Source organism: Notothenia rossii (genome assembly GCF_949606895.1).
Source record: "Notothenia rossii genome assembly, chromosome: 4".
Classification (NCBI taxonomy): domain Eukaryota; kingdom Metazoa; phylum Chordata; class Actinopteri; order Perciformes; family Nototheniidae; genus Notothenia; species Notothenia rossii.
In genome coordinates this window covers 20,836,532-20,860,859 of record NC_136902.1, presented here as the reverse complement: position 1 = coordinate 20,860,859, position 24,328 = coordinate 20,836,532, and the positions used below count along the sequence as shown (strand labels likewise).

General features: G+C 43.0%; 1 protein-coding gene across 5 annotated transcripts in view; it reads left to right on the top strand.

The window, feature by feature from the left end:
• znf385a (zinc finger protein 385A) overlaps positions 1-24,328 on the top strand; it is a 64,856-nt gene that overhangs the window by 23,030 nt on the left and 17,498 nt on the right. For 4 of the 5 annotated variants that reach the window (XM_079676351.1, XM_079676347.1, XM_079676349.1 and 1 more), the window contains exons 2-3: positions 15,283-15,434; positions 21,039-21,149. In XM_079676351.1, the coding sequence (XP_079532477.1) occupies positions 15,336-15,434; positions 21,039-21,149 (210 nt within the window). In that variant the 5' untranslated portion in view covers positions 15,283-15,335. Of the gene's footprint in view, positions 1-15,282; positions 15,435-17,970; positions 18,438-21,038; positions 21,150-24,328 lie in introns of those variants that run through there. The other variant, XM_079676350.1, reaches the window with a different exon arrangement.

Below are 24,328 nucleotides of genomic sequence, written 5' to 3'. Positions count from 1 at the left end.
GGGCTGTTATTTGCTACAAGTTTCCCCTGAGCCTGTACAGCAGCACAGTGACCTTAGAAATGGTCTGCTCTAAATCTCCATCTCCCTCTCTTTCCTTTATTTACTCTTCCCTCTCCCCTTCTTTCTTTTAGCATCACCCACTCACTGCGCCCCTTTATTTTCGTCAGAAACAATTACTGTATTTTCCGTCCCAGTGCCCTGTGCTGCCGCAGTCTGAGACTCTGATAGCAGGATGGAGCGAGATGAGAATAAAGGGGGTGGGCGTGGGATGCTTGCAGCACGAAGGGCAGTAACAGGAAAGGCTACATAATGGTTTGTTGTCGTCATCACTGGAGCGTCACATCTGTCTGTCCTTTTAGCAGCAGTGAAGCAGCAGCTAGCACACTCTGTCCACAGTGTCAGTGGCCTGAACAGATGCACATGGCATTTACAAGCACGCAAGCTGCAGATGCAAACTGCAACAGAGCTTATAGTTATTTTAATTGTCAAGCCGTGCCACGCATACCCAGAATAAGACCTCAAAGATGTACACGAGCAAATCTTTAACTATGATGCCATGACTGTATGCGCATGTGGGCAAATATAGAATCCTTGAAACAACTGACATTGCAACCTTTGCACATTATATTCAAGCATTATACACATTTTTGGAATTTGAGCTACTGCCTGGACAAAAATCAGGGAGTGAAATGGAAATTAAGACTTGTTTCCTGTCACTGTTTATAGCGTTGCAGATACCAACCACCAGCTGACATTCTTTGTCGCGCACGCACGCGCGCGCACACACACACACACACGTGGACATATGTCATCATTGGCCTTAGGGGCTGCATCAATATTCATTGAATCTGAAACTCTGACTTTTCCCATTTGCTCGGTCCGAACGAAGACGAGAGAGGGTATTACTTGGAGAATAATTGCTGGTGATAAACTACCTCTTCAGACGCCGCTACATTGATTTGGACAGAGCGTGTGTGTAAGGGAAAGTAACAGTGATAGATCTCAACACTTTACAAACGGACCCGGCAAGCATTTGAATAAAACATTGGGTATATGAACAACGTTGGGGACAGCCATTAAGTCCCAGATTAGTAGAAGTGGCTAATGCAGTCTGTTGGTGTGTAAAACTGTGTAGCTCTGCACCGCTCAAACAAACACATCAATCTGACTAACAGTGTGTGTCAACATGAACATGCTCCATTATTACCATGCTAATCCCAGAGCAACACACGGGAGACCACAGGAGATCATTACAATCCGACGAGAGGACTTCACTATAGTTTCAACTCCGACGTAGTAATGTTCACACACACAAACACATACACTCACACACACACACACTCACACACACACACACACACACACACACACACACACACACACACACACACACACACACACACACACACACACACACACACACACACACACACACACACACACACACACACACACACACACACACACACACAGACACACACACATGTACACTTTCCATTTTACAGGCCATTGGGAAATAGTTGTTTTGACAATCAGCACACTGTAAATGGGTGCTGAATCTCCTGTTGTGATTTGCTATCACACAACACACACACACACTAACAAAAGATCTCTGCAGTTGCTATTCAAGCACCAATTTTATAGCACTTCAGCGTTAATGTCATGTAAATGTGTTGTGAGTGTTAGAGATTTCATGGTGTGTTAGTGGAGGAGGGGGTGCCTGAGGGGTAGAGAGGAGGGTGATAGTGTGTGCGCATGTGTGCATGAATGTGTGTTTAAATGGCGACTTTAGTGAGTACCAACAGAAATCTTAACATAATGGCTGCAAAAAGGGACTTGTGGAAAACAGAAAGGAAAGGTTTATGATGGTGAGGTGGAGGCCATGCAAAAATATGTTTGCATTAATTAATTTGGATCTGGTTTAAACAAGTGGTGATGTGAAACCACAGTTCGCCCATTAAATAATGTGTTGCTACGCGGCTTTCACCCCTGATGTGCAACATGTCATTGTTAAGAGCAAGGTCATTATTCTCAATGGAGGTCAAATATTGATAGTGACTTATTATTCCTGCAGTCTTTGCAGCCAAAGTTAATTGAATTAGTGTTTAAATGTAATGAGTAGGTGGTACCTTCATTGTTTGGTGCACTTAACATATTGAAACCCATATGAGAAATGGGCATGCAGTCCAAAAAACAGCACATAGGGAATAAATGACTAAGTACATAGTGGACATTTTATATTATCTCTGCCATGATGAAAAGCGTATAAGGTCAAACTTACGAATTCACAAACATGCACACATACATACTGTACATAAAAGATAAAGAGTCAGCCATAAAATATTTTTAATAGCGATGTCTCCTGAGTTATAGCTGAACACATCTCATAATATGGCAATGGTCAGGACAGTAAAGCTGTTTTTGTTTACTTTAACCACACTGTGATGAAAATAAATCCTGATAGCAGGGTTGATGGATTAAGCTGCTTTGGGTGACAGTAAGACCTGAAAGCATTAACCTAGCAAATTAATTATGTCATTAGTGAATCTATCCAGTGTATTTGAAAGAGATTTAGTGACAACATTGTCCTTTTCTCACATGGAAGCTCCATTAATCTCACATATTTGTATCTTTATTTATTTAAATGGCATTACACATGTGCTGCTGTATCTGGACAGTTCATGCAGCACCTGCTTCTCTTGTGCAGATTTAGGTTATGTTCTTCTATGTGCTTGACATCTTTCATTGTCACCTGGTATCTTTAGGACTGGAAATGTGCTGGCACGGCAAATCCCAGTTTCACACACATAGACACTGACACACATGCACACTCTCTCACTTGGGCTGTCCTCCAACATTAATACACAAAGCTGACGATGCTGTGGGACTGCATACATGTCATACTGTCAGAGCAGAGCAGAGGAGAACAGAGTGAGATAGAGAAGGTGGGAGGGGGCTAATTTTGGATGCATGGCATGTGGAGTTAAGATAACCATCTTTTCTGCAGCTCTTTTCCACCACCCTGTTTGTTCAATTACCATTTACTGCAGAGAGAGAGAGGGACACAAAGAAAGAGGGAGAGAGGCAGAAAAGGAACAGAGGAAGAGGAGAGCAAGGGCGATGGATTTGAGAGGAGGAGGAGGAGTTGCTCAGTGATGCAGAGGATGAGGAAGTAGATGTGAAAGAGTTGGAGAGACTACAGTGAGTATGAAAAAAAAGGGAGAGAGAAAAACATTGTGTATAAAGGGGTGGGAGGCTGGGAGCACTGACTGGGGGTGAGATGTGGTGCAGAGCTGACAAGTAGAGTGAACACACTGTCACATGAAGGCGACAGGTACAGAATCACGTCCTTCCAGTACAGCAGTACATACATGTTTCATTTGCTTAGGCTGGAATATTAAAAAACATCAAATATTTGCCACAGTAAGTCCTTGTATAAAAGCTTCCAGGCATGCAAAGTTTCTGTTATGAAACAACACCACTGTTTCTGCTTTGATAAATGTTTTGGGCTGTAAGTGTAGCTCCAAGAAAACATATTCAAACAGACTATTCCCAGCTCTCTGCATGGGGTCCCAACCGTACCAAATTGAGATATACAGTGATGTAGCTGGGTTCCTGCACCCCCCTTTTTTAAATCATAATCCCTCCCTCCCTATCTTTCTTCAACTCCCCCCCCCCCTTCCAGCTTGAGCCTCTTCCTCCCTCTCTCTTGCTGGCTCCGGCTCCAGTATACCGAGCAATTACAGAGATGATAACCACTGTCAGTCAGCAGCTCACAGATGAAGCTGGGCCTCTTTAACATGCTAATGGTATGCCAGATTCAATCAGGCCTTTGTATGGCAGAGGGGAGGCCAGCACTGCTCATTAAAAAATAAATCATAATAACAATGTGGCCTGGGCTCCAAAGGCAAGCAGCACCTAAGCCACAACTTTGAAATCTTCCTCTCGCTCACTGCTGTTCTCTCTGGAAACACTCCTGGTCCGTTTTCCCTTTTTTCTACCTGTCCTCTCTCTACCCTCCGACTTTCAGACTCACCAGGCCACCAAATCATGGCATTGGTGGTGTAGAGGTTGGATGATAGGGAGGAAGCGGAGGAGGGGGGTAGGGGGGGACAGGCAGGTTGCGTGAGGGTGCAGACTGACTCTTTTTGACAAACAACAAGAGATTATCTCAAGTCAGCACTCTGTCCTATCTACCATTATCAGTCTTTTCCCCTGTGTTCCTGGTGTCCAATAAGCCCCCACCTACACACACACACACACACACACACACACACACACACACACACACACACACACACACACACACACACACACACACACACACACACACACACACACACACAGCTAATTTGTATTCTCTAAATTCACAGATTGGAGCACAGAGGTCATCTCCAGGTCTTGCATACGTTCAAACCCTCATGCAAAGGTTTTACTAGCACTGGGAACTGTTATTTATTCCCCCACAGAGACACACTTACATAGTACATTAAATGTGTGTCTGAAAACACTTAGTCAGGGTCCCAAGCCAGTTGTTAAAAGACTATTTGGACATTTTCTAAATAAATGCATTCTATGATAGATGAGAAGATTTATATCACTCTCATATCTATATACAGAGGGAAACATCCGGCCTGGTTTAATCCAGCAATTACAAAATATACCTAAGGGCATCTCCAAAGTCAATTAGAATGGCCAGTTGTAATTTTTTATATTGGATGTTGTATTGACAAAAAATACAAGATATAGTCTATACTCTGTTGATGATGGAGCTTTTGACAAGGCAAGAGACACATTTGGTGACCATTTGACAGAGCTTAACCCATTGCTGACTGAAGTCTTATCGTCAATTAATAGATATGGTATGGACTTTAAATTCAACATCTTGTTTAAAATAGCACTCCGGTGAGTTGGGGGACTACAGCTGAGTTCACTGGCTGAGTAATCCTCACGACTAGTCTGCAGCGTTATCCTTTATCTCCCTTTGAAGCTCTGTGATCCCATGACTCTCCAGCTGTGGACCGGTGTTATTCATCGGCCAGGTGCCCCTGTTACCCTTGTTGTTGGTTATTTTTAGAGAGTGAACACTTCTGTGGTGTCGATAAATATTAACGTGAGATGAGGAAAGGATCGGCCGTGGGACAGAATATTTGCTTTAGCGGTGTTTTGCTTCACAGGGGTGAACCTGATGTAATTCAGCTGTCACATTTACCAAGCATATTGCACCACGTTGGTCTGATATCCTCATTACTCTCATTACCATGCTGCTTTGGATAGCATTTCAAAAAGCCCAGATCTCCTTTCATCCACGGTACGCTTTGTTTAAGATCTCTCCATGGGGATGTGATTCATAGATGCTCACTTCCTTTTTATTCAACATGCATCAACACTAGAGGATGCAAGTTTGTGTGTGTAAGCGTGTGCAGTTTTATGTCCACGTGTCTACGGACCCCAAATGTATTACAGCCAAGACCAACCAGAGCTCAATGAATAATGCATCTGCATAGAAATATGCTGAATATGCCTGAGCTGAACTTGAGGGTGTGGGAGGAGGCATGAAAAAGCATAAAGCTTGTTCTTGACTTCGCTTCTATGAGACGACAGAAGGAAAACACCGCTCTCTGCTTTGACAAATGAGCTCAGGTCTGGTTCAAGGAGGTTTCCCTATTCAATGTAATGAGCTATCCCAGGGGAATAAGCAACTATGGGAAGATTTCTTTGCGTGAGTCTCACTTACAAAGTCTCAAATAGGTTGCCTGTTAGCACACAGTTTCAACCAGGTGTTTCATATTTCCGTTTTAACCTTTAAAGATTCTCAGTAGCATGGCCTGATTCTCTAAGCGAGCACACCTCTCCAGCTGCCAGCAATTCTTTGCAGGAGGAGGTGATGGATGCTGATTTAAACAAAAGTGTCATTGTGGTCACACCAATGACAAGTGACATTACAGAGACCCTCCAGCACTTAAAGAGATTGGGCTGTGGTTGGATTGCCAAGCGATGAACAGAGAGCGACGTGTTAGAGGACATGCTCGTTTGTTGAGCTACTCCATATTCATAGACAATACACTGCAGGGCTGACGTGAAAGCAGTGGCCGTCAACCACATAAAGTCTCCTCCCCCACTCTATTAGCCTGATAGCATATTGCCCTCTACCCTCCTTGGGGGATGCAAGTCAATGAAATGGGCTGGCAAACACTGGGCAGGGCAATGTTAATGCTGCTGTTCTTAAAAGAGCACAGGTATGTGTTTTCAAACCCCCCACATGCCCCTTGCACAAATCTGTCATGCATCCTCCTTTTCTCCTTCCTTAGAGCGGGGGGTCTAATCTTAGAGATAATCTGGTGCCTTTGTTGCCATCCCCTGAAGTGTATTTGGGTTGATCCACCCGTTTGTGGCTGAGTCATTGAATTCCATACCTGAGGGCACAGGTTTCTGGGAGGTGCATGGGAATAAAGTTGCTAGCCATTGTTCCACCTGGGTGTGTGACCACCGCCTCAATCAAGGGAAGAATGGCAGGAGATGGTAGAGAAAAAATGTGGGTTTGGGTGGGGGCTGGGTAGCGAGGAATAAGTAGGAGTGAATTTGAAGAGGCTGCAAGGAGGACAGAAAGGGTGTGCTGCCTTCTCAGGCAAAAAATGGCACCTCGTCTGAGTTTGTCCCGCCATTAATTTCTCTTTTTGCTCCCTCTTGCTGTGCACTGATATACAGACAGCATTTTCCCTCCTCCTACCAGGGCCATAAGTCTAATCTCCCTCCACTGCAGTAGATCACTGTCTTTCAATAGATACAACAAAGCAATGCTTTGGTTCCATCTCATTCCAACAATCCATCCATCACTGATGCAGACATCGCCTACAGAGACATTCAGACACATCTCCACTGGACTACTATGTGATCATCTTACACACCTGACTGGCCCTCGGCCAAGAGGGGAGCATTCATTACAAAAGGAAAATACATAAAAAGATAGAAACCTGAGAAAGAAAGAGAGCAGACAGGAGGGAATGTAAGAGAGGAAAGGGGAGATGGAGGTGAGACTGTTTCTCTTTTTACAGTAGCTGCTGGTTGATAGCCTCACGTTCCTAAACAGGCTTTTCTGTTTGTTGAATGTGTCTGTGTGTACCTGAGTGCACCATAGTTTTAATGAGATTTAAAGGGAAACTCAATTGAAAATAAAAGCAAGTGTCTATAGAAACTTCCTATACCGTCTGCACCGCAGCAAAATCCACTTTCCTGCCTCCTACAGCTGCAGTCGTCTGCAAAAAGAAAGCTACAACATTTCCAGAGATACCTTTCAAGCCTACAGGCAGTTATTGTAAGATTTTTGTCTGACTATTACTTTTACGGGACCAGTTTTGGAAAATAATTAAGGTTACATAGAACAGTGTTAACTATGTTACCATATAAGTTAGTGATAAGGGTTGAATTAAGTGAAATAATAAGCCAGTGCCATGACAAGGGTAACCTCACAGGGGTCTGTGTTTGTGTGTTTGGGCTGTGCTCTCACTTTGACCCACTCTGTGTGAAAACTGTTGCAGCGCAGTGTGCCCTGTCTCCACAGTGGTACTGTTTTGAGCTGCGCTGCACTGTTCTCTCTGTGTTCCCATCATCCCTGGCTGTCCCCTCCCATTATCCTTGACAGCTATTTGTCTGTCATTACTGACCTCAAAACAGCACAAACACTCTCTGTTACCACACACACACCCTCACACGCGCACATACACAGGCTGCAAGCTATAGCTGAGCCTTGCACTGCAAAATCATTTTGTGCCTGCGCTATAGTTCAAACTTAATTACATGGTGCGGCTTCACCACGCTTGGTGCTACAGAGATAAATATCACATTGGAATGTAATAAGACTGAGGCCAATTCAGACATATTTCATTAAGTCTTTAATCCTGTCCTGAATGGGTTGCTGCATGTTGTAACAAGAAGCCCAACATGCGGCTCCTCTCCCAAAGTATCATCATTATCAGAGCCCATTGATTTAAGGAGGAACCTGAGTCAAAGAGGATATTAGTCATGTGGAGAGAATAGAGTTTTATCATTTTACTGGCCCACCTTTACTGCCCTTGAATGGATAGATAATACAGATCCAGTGTAAAAAAGAAAGGGAAAAAAAGGATTGGCTTTGCAAAGCTGATTGCTGCAAATTATCTACAGATCAGGAAGGTCAAAACCTACTCAAGAGGGATCAGCCCACTAGATAAGTGTGCATGTATGTGCATGTCTCTGTGTTTGTGTGTTGTACCATCACACAATCCCTCATCCCATAAGCATAAGTAACAAAAGACAACAGCTTTCAAAAGTTCAGTTGCTGCTGGACGAGGAGCCAAACAGAGATTTATCTAAAGGATTAAAGGGGTGTGCATCTGCTTCCGTGGCTCAAACACGTGCATTCACCCTGGTATGTGCTCTGGACACTTTGTTTTGTTCATTTGACGTATGACAGGCAAAGTAGGGAGGGGTATCAGAGGCAGGCTGTCTTCACCCTCATTCCATCCCATTATTTCTGCATCATACCTCTTTCCTTAGCTCCTATCTCTCTCCGTCTCTCTTGGAATCCCCAGCCAGCCCCCCTGTGTCTACCAAAGAGACAGACTGGCAATTAAATCCTCCCAGCCTTAATTCAGCTACTTAACAGAGATCAAGGTAGGATCTTTTGGGGGGCTTTTTGGGGCCTACCTCTGTCATATTATCTCACCAGGGTGTCATTACCAACCCATCCACTCTGTCATTACGCACGATACTCCCCTTTGGGAGAGACTGAAGGTTTACCCTGCCTTACCTGTGTGTAGCGGGTACATCAGTGTATATTTCTGTGAGGATCTGTCCTGGGTCTGGTGTGGTTCATTATATGTGGACGTTTTTGGAAGAGAAGCTGCTCTTGAAATGAACTTGTTTTGATTTACTCATTGTTAGTTGTACTTTTTCTTTTACCCTTTTGTTGCTTTAAAATCTAAACAACAGATCATAATACCACACACTTTGCAGTGTGTACTTTACTTGTAACTTACAGTACAATGCTATTAGTAAAATTGCTCTTCTCCAAATTGGTAGGTTGGACATAGTCTGAAAGACGTACAGTTAGAGGGGAACGTTTAGCACTCTACCTCTGATGTAGAAATATGTACAGACACAAACATGTGCAGTTACTGACGCTGATACAATAAAAAACAAAACAGAAACAAAGTCAGTATTCATTTAAGCATCTTAAATGCATCATATTTCACAAACCAGCACAGTGCTGAACAGTATAGGGTTTCTGCATTGTTCACAAACCTTATAGCAGTACATACTTTTGGATTAGGGACCAAGACATGTTCTGACTTATAACTAGCACTGTGCTGGAGTTTGTGACCACTATTTCATTTCTCAGAAACTAAGCTTTACCTGACAAATAGAGATACACACACACACGCACACATACCTTACATGCAAGATGAATGCGAACAGAGAAGCCAACCTGGATTTTAGGCAAGGAAACAAGTTTCAGCCTCTCTAGCTTTCGCCTGCATAATCTTCCCATTAAGGCGAAGCAAAACACCAGCAGTGTTCAGGCAGCAAATCAAACAGATCTTTATCTACATACACCTACCTTGTGTGCATGTATTAACCTTCATAGGAAGCTAGGAATTAGAATATCATGATTAGAAAAGATGGGGGAAATAACGTTGGATAGGAACATGTGGTTTTTATATTTCATAATCATTTTCAAGCTGTAAAAAGAGAAGTGGAGGTGGATGCTTTGAAGTTTACAGAAGGGCTCAGCAGCACACTCTTGTGGGCAGTTTAAGTTACATCTCAGGTTTTGAGAGTTGAGTGTTGCATGCTGCATATGAAGGTGGAAAGCTGCACCGTGCAACTCCCCGTACAATGTAAGCTTTGTTGCATTCAGTGCTTTCTCTGAATAAGCACATCACAACCTATAAATCAGAATCTGTGAGTTGATAATTCCTGGCAGGGGGTGCTTTTTCCATGGTACATTTGTGCAGGGTTTTTGGTCAGGTCTGTGATCCTGTTGATTGCGCTTGAAGAATATTAAATGGAACTGGGCCAGATTTTCATTCTCTGTCTCCCTCTTGTACCCGGTGTCCGCCCGCTGCCGCCACTGCTGAAATGAATTGGCTATTCCTGTAGGGCTGGGCACAGCTGTGATCGGCTCAGAATACACACTGAGCTGATCATGAGGGAAGCGAGAAACGAATGAGAGAGAGAAATGAGAGAGAGAGGGAGAGATGGTAAGAGAAATGGAGACAGACAGACAGATGGAAAGCCATTCGTCACACACTACAACCCATATGAAATATCAGACCAGCAGGGACATAACAGACAAATCTTACTGCTTCGCCTTGCCTTGTATCTCTGCATTTCCTTTGGAAATGTGCAGACAGCCACCGTGCTATGAATTGTCAGACTGGGTCTGAGGAACTATATTACGAGTCTAATCTACTTGTCGTTTTTCCGGTTTGATAATGGAGGTGGGAGATATGTTGAGGAAGCTTCTAGTGCAGCCCCTGGTCTATTTAAATCATCTCACTGACTCAGAGTTCTCTCAATAATGAATACATAAGCCAAGGCTAGGTTTTCTCAGGATTTAGAGCCAGCAGTTATCTCAATCTCAATATGCCACACACACTAGGTCGATAAAGTAAATTATGAACGTTGCACTGATAATCACTAAAGCTGCTGCGTGGCACAAAACTTTGAGATGCCAAAAAAAAATACATCTTATTTTTTGGTTCATTAAGTTTATGCCAGTCGGGTCCTGCATTGTTATGTATTGAATTTTACCAGCATTTCTGTCTGTAATATTCCAACATCAATCATATCAGCAGCACTAAATATAAGCTGAGTTTGTAGTCCTGATGTCACCCTACCCTCCGCCATGTGGAGGACAGGTGCCTGCTTCACGGCCCAGCAGAAAGGCGAGTTGGCAGCCTGACTGTGACTACCTCCTTCTCCCTGCCTCTGCTGCCAACAACCCTGGCACATCTGTGGCTGTCCAGCGTGTGTGGTGCCAACTACCCTGCTCTCATTGTTCTCCCCTGAATGCACCCAACGCCCATGGGAGAAAAGGCTGAACACAGTGTGGCACAACCTACACAGCCTGTTAGATAATCTCAAGACATGAAAAGATTCTCTTAGCCTAGATTCTAGAAAAAGCTTTTTGTCTCCCTTTGCAGGCAAGGACCATTTTCACAAGATGTTTTCAATATCAGCTTCAGTTTATAGAGAGAGACATTCATTGAGGGGAACACTTTTCTTTATAAGATAATTAACGTTATATAATCATAATACTGCATCAACTCATAATAATTGGATGAGGTAGGGAACACCCAACAGATTGAATGCAGTAAGCATATGTAAATGCTCTTAGCCCCCTCTCTTTCCCTTTGCTTGTGGGTTATTTTTCTCAACTAGTTCAAACCCAAACAAACAAACACATATAAAGTTAGGGAATTAAAATGTGTCTCATGGAGAAATAGGATTGGAGAGCATTGATTTGTGTATGTGTGTATATTTCCCAAGTGTAGGCTGGGATGTGGCCAATAGCAGATTTATCAGGGCGACGCAGGCTGGCGAATTATTCCAAATAGGAGAATCAGTCGCTCTCGCCTTTGATCTCCCTTCTGCCTCCTCTCTAATTTTATCCCTCCTTCTTCTCCCTGCTACACTCCGTCTATCCTGCACAAGTATTCATTTTTAACTCTTTCCCCTTTGCTTCCACCTGCATGTAGCCAGTTCGGTCATTTATACCTATATGTGAAAGGGCAATGTTACAGTAGGCTTTTTTTTAATCCTTCTCTCCCATTTATGTACTTAATTATACTTGGGAATGACCTTATTAACATTAATTCCCTGCTTTTCTAGCTTTTATTATCATTACAACTACATGCCTGACCCAAAACCATGAAATCTGAATTTAAACCAAAGATGTTTTTATTTGCAAGGCCCAAACTCAAAATGGCGTTTACAAAGATATAACTGTAAAGCCTCTCACTAAACACACTTTGATTACCAAGCCCTTTGGCAGTGTCCCACAGGCTGTTTAAGAGCTCTGATTATGGGCTACAGCAGCCTGGTAGGATTCCCGGCATGTCAAAGGATTTAACAACATCCAAATCACTGCCTGAGTCCTCTTCCAGACTGGCGTGTCTATCATTCTGTCTCACAGAGACGTTTGCACAGATAAGGCTCCAAGAGACAGTAGGTAGAACGAAGGGAGGAGAAACAGCAATTGAGACATGTCTCAATTCTCATGTCTCAACATGTCTCATTGAGACATGAATACTAATTAAGATCTGTTGGAAATTAGTTGAAGAGTAAATCAGATATAGGAAGATGGCCTATCGCAGTGTCCCTTAAGGTCAAAGTTATGTCTTCAAATTGCTTGTTTTGTTTGACCTAAGACTTTCATTTTATAATGGTATCAAAGAGAGAAATATTCATATTAAAAAGTGGAAAAAAACAGTTGACGTTCAGCATTTGTGCTTGTTGTTAATTAATGTTAACAACATGTCAAATTGTTATTTGTAAATTGTTGAAAGAATCCGTTCAGCACTATGTTACCACTCTGCACAGTAGCAATGCCGTTTGAACTCTGGCTGGTGTTATTGTGTCATGTGGTTATCTTGTTTTGTGGCTACAGAACAGTTTTTTAAGAAAGAGTTATCATATTATTAACTCTGGCTTTAATGCAAGGTGTTGTGCAGAGTAGGGTCTGGTGGGACCACATACAAACCACAGTCTATGGTACAAACGTGCAATGAATCACACACACTTCTCTAGCACACGTACCCATAATAACTTGCACAGGTCACACAGACACACTCAGGCTTGATTCAGCGATTTTATTTGATTTACACTGTGGGAAAGTCCCCAAAGAGAGGTTTAAATTAATGGGGTAATTATACACTCCGAGAATAAAGCAGCCACACTCTGATTTATGCTCACTCTAAAACACACTCTGATTGATGCACACTCTAAAACACACTCTGATGGGACAGATTGGGTCTTTGCTCCAAGGACGAATGCTCCTCTTTCTTCTCTCGGGTCTCCGACTCCATTCACTTCCTCATATCTCCCCCCCCACCCCTTCTGCTGCTGCTGTTGCAGAGACACATTCTGTTCCCCGGTCTGCCAATCTCTGTCTGTCTGCCTGCAAGAGGCTGGCTGACCTACTGCCTATTACACGCTCCCTGTTCAAGTGCAGACTCACTGGGGAGCTGCAAACATTACTACTGTGCAACTACATCCAACAGAATCACTCCTTCCAAGCCAAAGACACACACACACACACACACACACACACACACACACACACACACACACACACACACACACACACACACACACACACTGCTGCATAAAAAATCCAGACACCAATGGAGGCCGTGTATCAACATGCGACATAGTGTCATGATAAATGCAGTGAAGAAGCAGTGTATTAGTCATGTTGTTAGTGGTGCAGCCCCAGAGGAGGAGCCCCCTTCATCAGTCATGGAGGTAGAGGTGGGGAAGAGAGCAGCTATAGGATCTCCCACCCTCCCTCTTCAAGACCAACAGCATCAAGGAGGCGCTCAGCTTAAAGACTGACTCACAGTGAGATTTGCAAATTGGGAACAACACACAATAAGTTTAAATTGTTACACTTACATTTGTTTGTAAGTGAGTCAGCCTGCGATGGTGAGACGAGTACAGTCCACCAGCTGGAAAGCCAACAGACACTTGTTTTTCATATATAAAGAATACTTGCATGTGTGGGCATGGGTTTCTGCATTCATACATGTGTGTTTATTTGTGGTTTGTTCAGTGATAGAAACTTAAATGCTGAACTGAAGGTAATGATGCAGTACTCTCCACCTCGAGGCCCACAGATGCGCCGCAGAAGGCAGCTGGGCTTCAGCTGAGACAGCACTTTCACTCAGTCTGACAAAGTCAAGCTCTCTTCCTCTATCTCTCTCTCCCTTGCTCTCTGTAATCCAAACTTTGAAGACTGCATTTGCTAACACCATATTCCCCCACACAGCAGCCATATTATTTTTTCTCTGATAGCATTCATTTGACATAAAGCTTGATGAAAATGCAGAGGTGTCAAATAAAGCACAAATTACCATGTGACAGCATGGAAGCAGGTAGAATCGAGTTTCAGTAGGAAGCAAAGGGAGGGACAGCAAGTAACGGAGTGAGGGAGTAGCTTAGAGCAATCCCAAAAAGGAGAGCGGTAAAGCTATAAGTCTCGGGGGAATTTGAAAGCCACAGAAATCCAGTTGCGGATATTAAGAGGCTTAATCTAAGAGCTTGCTGAGGCTGAGTTTTGCTGTGCGGGCCCCATCACTATCATCCTTGACAGAGGTTAAATAGGCGAGGAGGAAAGGAAAAGAGGGCAGATGGGAGTTAGGACGAGAATAGGAGCTGTGTATCATTATGAAAAGCCTTGCATGCTTTCATAGGAGACTTAAACATTTACATGGAGGCACAGGTGTGTCTGTGTGCGTCTTCTTCAGCTTCTGTGAAAATCTGCTCAAGCAGCATGTTGGATACAGTCAAAGCCGGGAGCACGTGTCAGACATGAGCAGGGTAACCAGAGTCCATGAGTCATTCATTCCATAATTGGACACTACCAACTTTTTTAACTATAGTGCACGAGTCGAGATGACGTAAAGCAACAAATGCTAAGATGGAAGTCATTATCATCAAGCTGCAGATGTCTCCCATGAGAGAAGAAGAGAGGGGAGTCACAGGCAGGTGGATGAGAGAGAAATCCCCACAGCCTCCTTCGCATTCTTTTCTTCTCTGTGGCATTCCCGCTTCATTTAATGTGCATGTTTTAGTGCAACTACGATTCTTCTATGAGGTGAATTTAACAAAGCCCAGAAAACCTTCAGTATAACAGCATTTGTGGCACAGCAGTGCTGCTGCACTTTGGAGCTTCATTCGTGTCAACTTGTCAGAAAACTGAATTTGTCCGGAGCAATCATTCAACCGTACTTCACAGACCAAATGCTGCTTTTTCTCTCAGTTTAGAGATTCTGTGTTCCACAGGGATGATACATGGTTTTGCTCTGTATGCAGACAAATAATTGCTTTGCAGTGCAATTATGGCTTATTGTGCTATTTTGAATTCAGTGGCAGTTTTCAGGAAAACATTATGTGATCAAATTCAATAAAATGCATTCAATATATCACAAAAGACATTTGATTGCCAAATGAACATGCATTTGAGTTGGAAGAAAATTCCATATAAATCTATTTATCCCTGTCTTTGTCTGTGTGCAGGAGGCATAAACCGGGCCGGGGCAGCAGTGCCGACATTCTTGAGGACCCCCACCATGCTCCAGCCCCACCTGGACATGAAGCACTTCCTGCAGTTCCCCATGGAAACCGCACATCATCCGCACAGCATGAACCTCTTTCACAACTTCAACACGGTGAGATTTAAAGCAGACACACAGACACACACACATACTGCAGTCGTTTAACTAACCCTGTGCAATAAGGGACCCTCTCGTAAAACATATATTTTTCTAAATGTAATTTGCTTTAAACTCTCTTTAAAATATTGAGATGCTACCATAGTCTTTAACACAGGCCTGACTACAAGGTAATCCTCAAACCGAACCATTTCATGTCAAAACACTATTTTTTTTATTCTGCACAAAATAAAAGAGCAGTTCTCGGGCCATCCTCATTGCTGTGCACTTCAAACACCACCGTTTGTTTGATGTAGTATTATTTATTTTAACGGAGAGGGATCTTCCTGTTTCCCCAGGCCCAGACAAACATCTTATCCTTTAGATTAGACCATAGAGAGACTTAGCATTTCACCAACTCAGCATAATATGCTGCCTGTGTCTCGAGACTCCATTAGGGAATGTCAACACATTACTTGTCAGCAATATGTAAAATCAGTGAACTTTGTATGGACTGTATGTGGGGCAGTGCTATTTCTGGTCGGTTTTTGCTACAGTCATTATCTGCATGTGTCAGCTTGGCAAATTTGGCTGCAGTTTGCAAAGGTGCGACATATCTTTTACTAATTTGGTATCTGGCATGTTGCTTTGACCCATATGATACTACAGGGAAAGTACCGGACACGGTTAAACACATTTGACTATACACTACATTTAATAGCTCTCCACGGGCCATGACATAGGTGTAAGCGTTCCTACTGGTGCTGAAACTGCAGTGCACCCAGCAGACATTGATTAATAGAGATACAGAAATTACACAGGCACTCAGTTTCCCCTCTTGCGTCTGCTAGCAAAACCCTATAATCACTCCAGCTTGCTCTTTCTTCATCCTGTATCGCTGCCTCTGGTAGACTCTATACATATCTCCTGTAACATCCCTCCACTCCCCATTCTCCTCCTCAGAACGTTAACTACGTTTGAAGGCCCACAGGGACACTGTGAATCTTAATAGCTGTTGCTGATGATGACATAGTGCACACTGAGTGGTGTTTTACAGTCCTGCGGCCAGAAGATGGGGCCATAGGAGAGAGTTGGAGGACCGCATGACCTTACAGATTTACTACATTTCGGCACATACGCATCGGCAGTATATGTGTTTACTGCATTGCATTACAAACAATGGACTGACACACTCACACTGATGGTACAGTAGAAAAGTGTGTGATGCCTGAAGCATCATTCACAATCACAGTTGTTTTATTCTTGGCATATAGACTTGCCTTAAACTATATCTTTGATCTGTGAAAATGCTAAAATAAAAAACATTGGTTGCTGCTAATGAGGGATGTCTCTTGATGTTTTCCTACAGACGGAAACCTGGCCCCTGAGTTTCTCTGAGTTGTTATGCTTTAGTTTACAGGAAGACCTAGAGTGATATAGTAAGTGTTCTGTTTACATCACTGACAGTATTTTATGGCTTGTAGGTGCTTTTAGACAGAAGAATGTGTAAACAATCAGAGCATGACTTCTTTGGTATCCTCTTTCTCACATTACTGCATGAATGGAGAATGAACTAGGACTAGTATCCCTCCTGGTGCCTGTCTGCACCAACACACTGTAATAAGTAATGATATGCATACTATTTCAATGAAGACCAAGCATTATAGCTGCAATAATATTGAGAGATGTCCCTGCATTAAGCTAGCAGCTAGTTATTCTATCATTCTCTCTTATTAGCTGATCTGTGCTGAGTTTGCATAGTCCTAATGAGCCTCACATTGAGGGTTATTAGTCTCATAGCAGACGAATAGCCTCTCCTAAAGCCATATACAGTTTTAATGGTCCTCTAATGTGATTTGTCCTCTACCTGCCTGTCTCTCTCAATGTGCCTCTAGACAGTGACAAGGCTGAATTATTTATCTGCAGCAGCTGCTCCTGATATAGACGCATGCTCACACACCTCTGAGCCAAGATGCATTCACTGATGTGGGCTTTCTCAGGCCGCAAAGTCAGACATTTCTGATGAAGGTGTCCAATCATGCAAAGGCGTATGCAGACTTGTTGAATCCCCCCTGTTGTCCATGCTCCTTGTATCTTGTTTCTTACTCTCTTCCTAAACAACTCTTATTCCAACAATAATCTCCACCATGTTAATTGACAATCATTTTATCACCTGTGCCTGGCTGCAAGGCGTCATATATACCTTTGAACCATTGAAACCAGAGAAGAAATACACTGTGTGTGTGTGTGTGTGTGTGTGTGTGTGTGTGTGTGTGTGTGTGTGTGTGTGTGTGTGTGTGTGTGTGTGTGTGTGTGTGTGTGTGTGTGTGTGTGTGTGTGTGTGTGTGTGTGTGTGTGTGTGTGTGTGTGTGTGTGTGTGTGTGTGTGTGTGTGTGTGTGTGTGTGTGTGTGTGTGTGTGTGTGTGTGTGTGTGTGTGTGTGTGTGTGTGTGTGTTCATATGTGGGTTGCTAGGGAGCCACTAGGGGCTGATGGTGACATTTGATAGATGGTGTGAACTTGGGGGAGAGTTGAGCAGGAGGAGAGGGGGACACACAATCCTCGCTGCATCTGGACAGATAGAGCATGCCTGAAGAAGGGGGGAGTGAGAGAGAGAGAGAAGGGGAGGAGAAAACTGGAAAGCAGACTAAAGGACATGCACTTTAGGGAAGCGTGAGGCAGTGAGAGAGAACATATCGAAGAGGAGAGGAGAGCAGGCTAAACTAAAGGGAAAGGAACTTGTTAGGTGATGTTTCAGTGAAATAACAGAGTAAGGCAGATATTTGGAGGGAAAACAAAGAAATCGTAGCTGGCAGTGCACCACTAGGCACAAGTCTTCTAAGTGAGTTACTTTGTATTCAGCATTGACAACCAACAAACCAGGGCGTTGAATGAGTGAGGAAGGTGCACCACACACTCTCATTCTCGCACATGCTGAGGCTCAAACACACACTTCGTCCAGCAGTACACATACAGGAGGAGAAATGCAGCTCCAAGCTTCTACAGATACACAGGAGAAGAAGGTGAGTACCTAAATGCTTGGAGCTTGTTTGCCGTTCTTTTATTTGTTTTACACCCAAGTGTGTCTTAATCTGGGCACGACTCAAAAGTATGTAGAACCTAGAGCTTCAAAGGCTTTATTTATCTGGCACAGAGCAGACTGTGGAGTGACTGCCAGAGTGGTCCCACCGAGAGTCACAGAACAGTGCATCCTTCGCTGCTGGAATCCAGCCATTCCAAACCTTTTGTCGCAGAGTACTGATCAAACACACTAGAGGAAGAGGGCACAAACAAATCATGAGGGAATGAAAAATAAAGAGTGGAGGGCAGTGAGAGTTGAAGAAAAAGACAGTAACATGCAGAGAATGTCGGTGAGTTTAGGTCCTTGTTGTGGTGAAGTGAAGGGAGATGCTTGGTTGCTCTTTGGGCTGTTTCACCTCAGAATAAACTCTGTATTGACAAAAGGCATTATGCTGTTAGTCTCTTAAGGCCCTGTGGAACTGTTGATGTGACCGCTGAGTGATAAAGTCAGCGGTTTATGTGGTTTACTCACATCGGCCAGGGCTTTCACCACATTGCAAACTGCTCCATACTGCTCCATGTTTCCAAAACTCACCCAGGCTTCTCTTATGACAACTGTTCACAGTTCACATTTTAGAGAGGGATTAGTCTTAAACTATTAATGCAGGAAACACAGCCAATTGGAATGGCAGTTGTTAGTTTTCTCAAAATTGGTCAAAGCAACTTGAGTGAGTTTTGGACGATCCCTCTTCACTTAATCACACGGCTCAGCTCCTATTACATGAGGACATGTTTTGGAGAACATGTGGGTAAGAAGCATGTGAACTGCCGTCCAAAAAGGATTGTTGGCAGCTGGGCATTGTTTTTAACAGCTGAATATACTGAATGGATTATATTCAACTCACACCCTGAGTACTGATTCATGTGTACAGTTACCTAACACAGCCTGTTCAGCTCTTATTAAACTTGATGGGTCACACCATGGAAGCCCACAAACAGTATTTACCCCACAACCTGTCAGTTAAGTCTGCTTATAATATGGGAGTTGGGGTGAAATTTAGCAGGGGTTTGAAAGAATAGACCAAAAATGTATGTGGATTTCTTTGGTTGTATTTATTCACTTTTGAGGTATTCATGCAGTTCCTCCCCATACTATTTGTCCACCAACGTCATTGCTCAATATCCGCCCCTCCCCTTCTATCCATCTAAATTCACCGCAGCAGTAGAACCTACTTCAGGCTGTTTCTGGGGAGAAAAATAGAGGCAGTCATGGAACGTGGAGTATGGGAAAGAGAGCCAAATGAGATAAGAATGTGCGATGTGAGGATGTCCGGCCTGGGCCTCTTTTTTTTTTTTTCTCCCCCTCTTTTTTTCTGGGCTATTTCCCATTTCTCCCTCCTTTTCTCTTTCTATCTGTCCCGATCCATCTTCCTCTCCCACTGTCTCATTCATTGGCTCCCCCAGATGGTGTGTTTTTGTACCGTCCTGTCACCCAGCTAAATGTCTTGGGCCTTCTCCCCATTTCTTTCTTTCTGTTTACCCCGTTTTCTTTAGAGTTGCTCGGTAACATGCAGCATGCAGAAATGTAAATGGTTTGTCTATAAGTTATGAGAAAATGTATGTTAACTGCTCTTTTGTCTCCCTCTCTTCTCACGTCTTGCTATTTTAGATTAGACAATGGCTCTGGTTGCAAGATAGTTTAAGGAAAGTTTTGGTGATAAGCCAAATTAAATCTGGGGACGAGCCATATTGAGTCATTTATAGTCTGTCATGCTCTCAACAAAAACATACAGGCCTGCATCTGACTTGGAGGACTCTCCGGAACATTCCCTCGGTGCCTTATGAATTCAAAAACACATTATCATATATCATATCCTTTTGTCCTTCAGGCCAGGTCTTCTGTTTCTCTTTATTCCTTTCGAGTACCAATGCTGTGCATCATCTTTAACATATGGACTGTTTTAGCTGCAGACATAGTGCCAGACAATAGTCTGTGATGAAATACCACCATAGCTATTGACCCTAGACTAATACTAAGGTCAATTAACAATAATCACTAGATAAATCCAGCTTCAAACACAGATAAATATAGGAATAGAGCCTTTTTAAAATGATGCGGGCAGGGTCTTTACTGTCTGGGACAGAATTGAAGTAGGTGGCTTAGCCACTGACACGTTGGAGAGCTCCTAAAGCGAGTCGGTTAAATTTATACGAGGTGCTTAACAACTTGTATGATGGACGTCCCAGCTGAAACAATTAACACGAGGACAGCATGAAGCTACAACCTGGTCAGGAAAGAAGGTTGAGCGTGGGCAGGATGCAACAGGTGTCTCAGTTGTAGCAACATGCCGTGAACAGCACTATTTGCTCAACAAAACACAAACGCGCTCTTGTCCATGCACTTAATCCACTGCTGTGTGATCAGTTTGAGATTTGGATCCCTCTACTCACCCATCTAATGCAGAGGGCATCACACGTTCACTCCTTATATCACAATGATGGATGGGCCTGTTGACTTGCGGCACATGGACGAGTGCTCCAGTGTTAATAGTCACTGGGTCTGGATTATAACTCACAGATTTTTCTGTCATTTTCTCTACCAGATGGATCCGGTGCAAAAGGCCGTGATCAACCACACCTTTGGAGTTCCACTGGTCAAGACCAAGCGGCCGGTCATCTCATGTAACGTCTGCCAGATCCGCTTCAACTCAGAGGTACAGTACAGAAACATAATAAACCCAACACATGCACAGTATTTCTCCCACTCCACATCTCCATTTCCCATGTGGCATTAGATATGCTGTATCTTGCTGTTTGTACACATTCACTTTTCAACTCATATTTTTGCTTTCGGAATGTGTTGGAGGGCTTTTCTATCTGTTTGCTATCCTGAGAGTGGGTGTTGACAGAGGATGTGGTACATTTGTTTGGGCTATGTTTTGGCAGTTGCGACCCCATTGGAATTTAATTTGTTTCAAGACGGTGTGCAGTTAGTAGAAGCAATAAGCACTGCAGCACAAAGCTGAGGAGGCTGCTGAAGAAGCTGAGAGAGAGGTAGAGGAAGAGGACTTTACCTGCATTTTCAAACAGATTTTCTCTTGCCCATCAAAGCTTGATTAAAATCCTCAACATGTGTTAAGTTAATTTCACACAAGCATATCATGAAGTGATCATTTCTTTAAAATGAACAGAAATGTTCATGCTTTTGTATAATTCTATCATTTGAACAGCAGTTTAATTCGTCCATATGGTATAGTTTACATCTCAACTCATAATGGGAGTTTAATGGCACATTATACCCATGGGCAACTTGCACACATGACTGATGACAAATTAAAGAAAACAAACATCATATGGAAGTATTTTACATGTAGTGACACCAATCCATTCTCAGTCTTTTCTTCCTGCTGTGGATGAATAGGGTAGACACATGACAACATCAGTGCCAAATGTCATGTGCGCAGTGTATCATTTGGCTGTGATGCTCCCTATTCAGTGGTGCAGACTGCAGGGCCAGGGCGTACATTCAGCCACAATACACAACATTAAGGAATGGACCGGCGCTATATATACTCCACAGGTCTACAATCATGGTTTCCATGTGGTCATGGAGCTGCAGGCCTGTAATTTTGAGCCTACACTTTGCAGAGTTCCCATCTGTATATCTTCATAGGTAGAGGAGGCAGTCATTCAAAGTTGTTTATATGATACAAAATGTTGAGCCCCACAAGGCAAATACTGGCTTCTTTATTAAAAGCTTGAATACATATATAGAGTTAATCTGTGAAGAATTCAAATATTTAAGTTAATGGTTAGATCGTTTTAATGACAGCTTAAAGGAAAATACATGACTTAACCTTGCTAGAGAAGCACCTAATGCATCCAGAGTGTTTTCCATCACATTTAGCCAAATATAACCAAAATAATCACTTGTGATGATGATGTATTTAGAAGTTCTGACATTCATTTGCAGAGTGGAACGACAAATCATGTTTAAAGCAGTAGGCTGCACTATTTGTTTTCTGACATAAGAGTGATATCTGGCTATAACCTGCCTCGTCATGGACAGATCCCTCCTCCTTACAGTGCCAACACTATGAAAGATTTAGGAAAACTCCACATATGACTGGCTCCTTTTGTATTTTTGTTTTGTTTCTTTCTCTTGTTCATTTAAGAGAGACTTGGCATAAGGTAGCATAAAAGCATAATAAAGCTCCATCTTATCTTATCTTATAAAAAACATTGTTACAACAATAAACAGACTAAGATCAATTTCACAAGCAAACAATTGCATACCATAGTTATGCAGTAAAAGATGTTAAGCCAGTTGCTGTTGGAGGAAAAAACAGGCATGACTTTCCAAAACTAGAATAATTATTTGGAGACATATGCTTAGGTTTCATGAGCATTCAGTCCCCTCTGAAGCTCTAGTTCTGTTTACTTGTGCACTTCTTTGTAACAATGCTGACACCTACTGCTGCCTTGGCATTCCTTCTGGCTCCTGAATGATAAAGGACATACAGTACACATCTCACAAATGTGAGTCCTTACGATTTTGATAGGCAGGACTACATCACTTCTCTGCTGTCATTGTTAGTTTTGCTGCCAGTGTTCACAAGAAAAAACAGGCTCTGCAGTATATCAGCAATGTCAAACTTTTGTGTCATTTGTGCTGTCCTACTAACTCGGCTGGAGAGAAATTGTCCTTTATATCGCCATGGAACGACTGTCCACCCACACTGTTCTCTTTTACATAATGTCAAGTCGGGATGAATATTTCATGGTGGAAAATAGTACAGAGGGAAACACATCGAAGAATCCTGTGCTGCTTCCCCCGCCACGTTTATCCAGTCTGTGTCTCTGTTTTGAGAAAAAAAAGATTATTATATTGCCCTTGATGTTGACATTTCTCAGTTTTTATCTGCCATCTGTGAGTTGATTAGGTCAAGGAGATGCGAGGAGTCTTACCATGTAATGTCATGATCAATGTATTTGTCTTCAAAGGATCCAGCTCTGCCTTCTAGCTTGCACCTCGTGCTCCCCTCATTTCACGCATCTTTTTGCCATCATTCATGCATCCCCATTTGATCTTTTTCTCTGTTCCTCATTCTTTCTCTGCATGTCTCTCTCTCAGCAACCCCCATCCCCCCTTTATATCTGTCTCCCTCTCTAATATGCTGCATTATTTACAGTGTGGAAATGCCTAAAATTGCCTGCCACTACTTATTATAAGATGCATTCGTCAAGGGCATGGATTAATGTCTGGCTCTGACAGCCCCAATGCATCTTGGGAAAGTCGGAAAGAGGAGACTTAGAGGGAAAGGAATGGACAACATTTATCAAGGTGTGTTTTTGCCCGGCTGTCCTTGCTTCGTGTCGTGGTGCGAGGTGTTAAACGGTGGTTTATGCACAATAACCTTGGTGGCGTGCTGCATTAGTGACATCATAGACTCTGTCGCGCTGCATTGACCAACGTCACAGCTGCGGCAGCAACACTATAGGCTGTACGTCCCTTTTTCTTACTCGCTACTTCCCTGCCCCCGCTACCCCTTTATAACTCTACCCTCTCTATTGTCCCAGTCTATCTGTTATTCACTCCTCACTTTTATCTTCCTCTTCTTTTTTCTTCCTCTTTTGTCTCATCTGGAGCTGCAGCTGGAGCTAGTCTGTGAAATCACTGCTTTTCCCTCAGATTGGTAGTCATGCTGGAAGACACTTGTTCAGTTTGAACCCTTTGCATAATGAAAAAGAGGTTGATGCGTATTTCAGCTTTTCCTCTCTCTAAGATTTTTCTCTCTGATATTATTCCCCTCTTCATTCTCAGCTCGTTACATCACCCTCCCTGGTCTTTTCCTTGTCTTTTTTTAAATTCCTGGCTACACACTTTACCTCC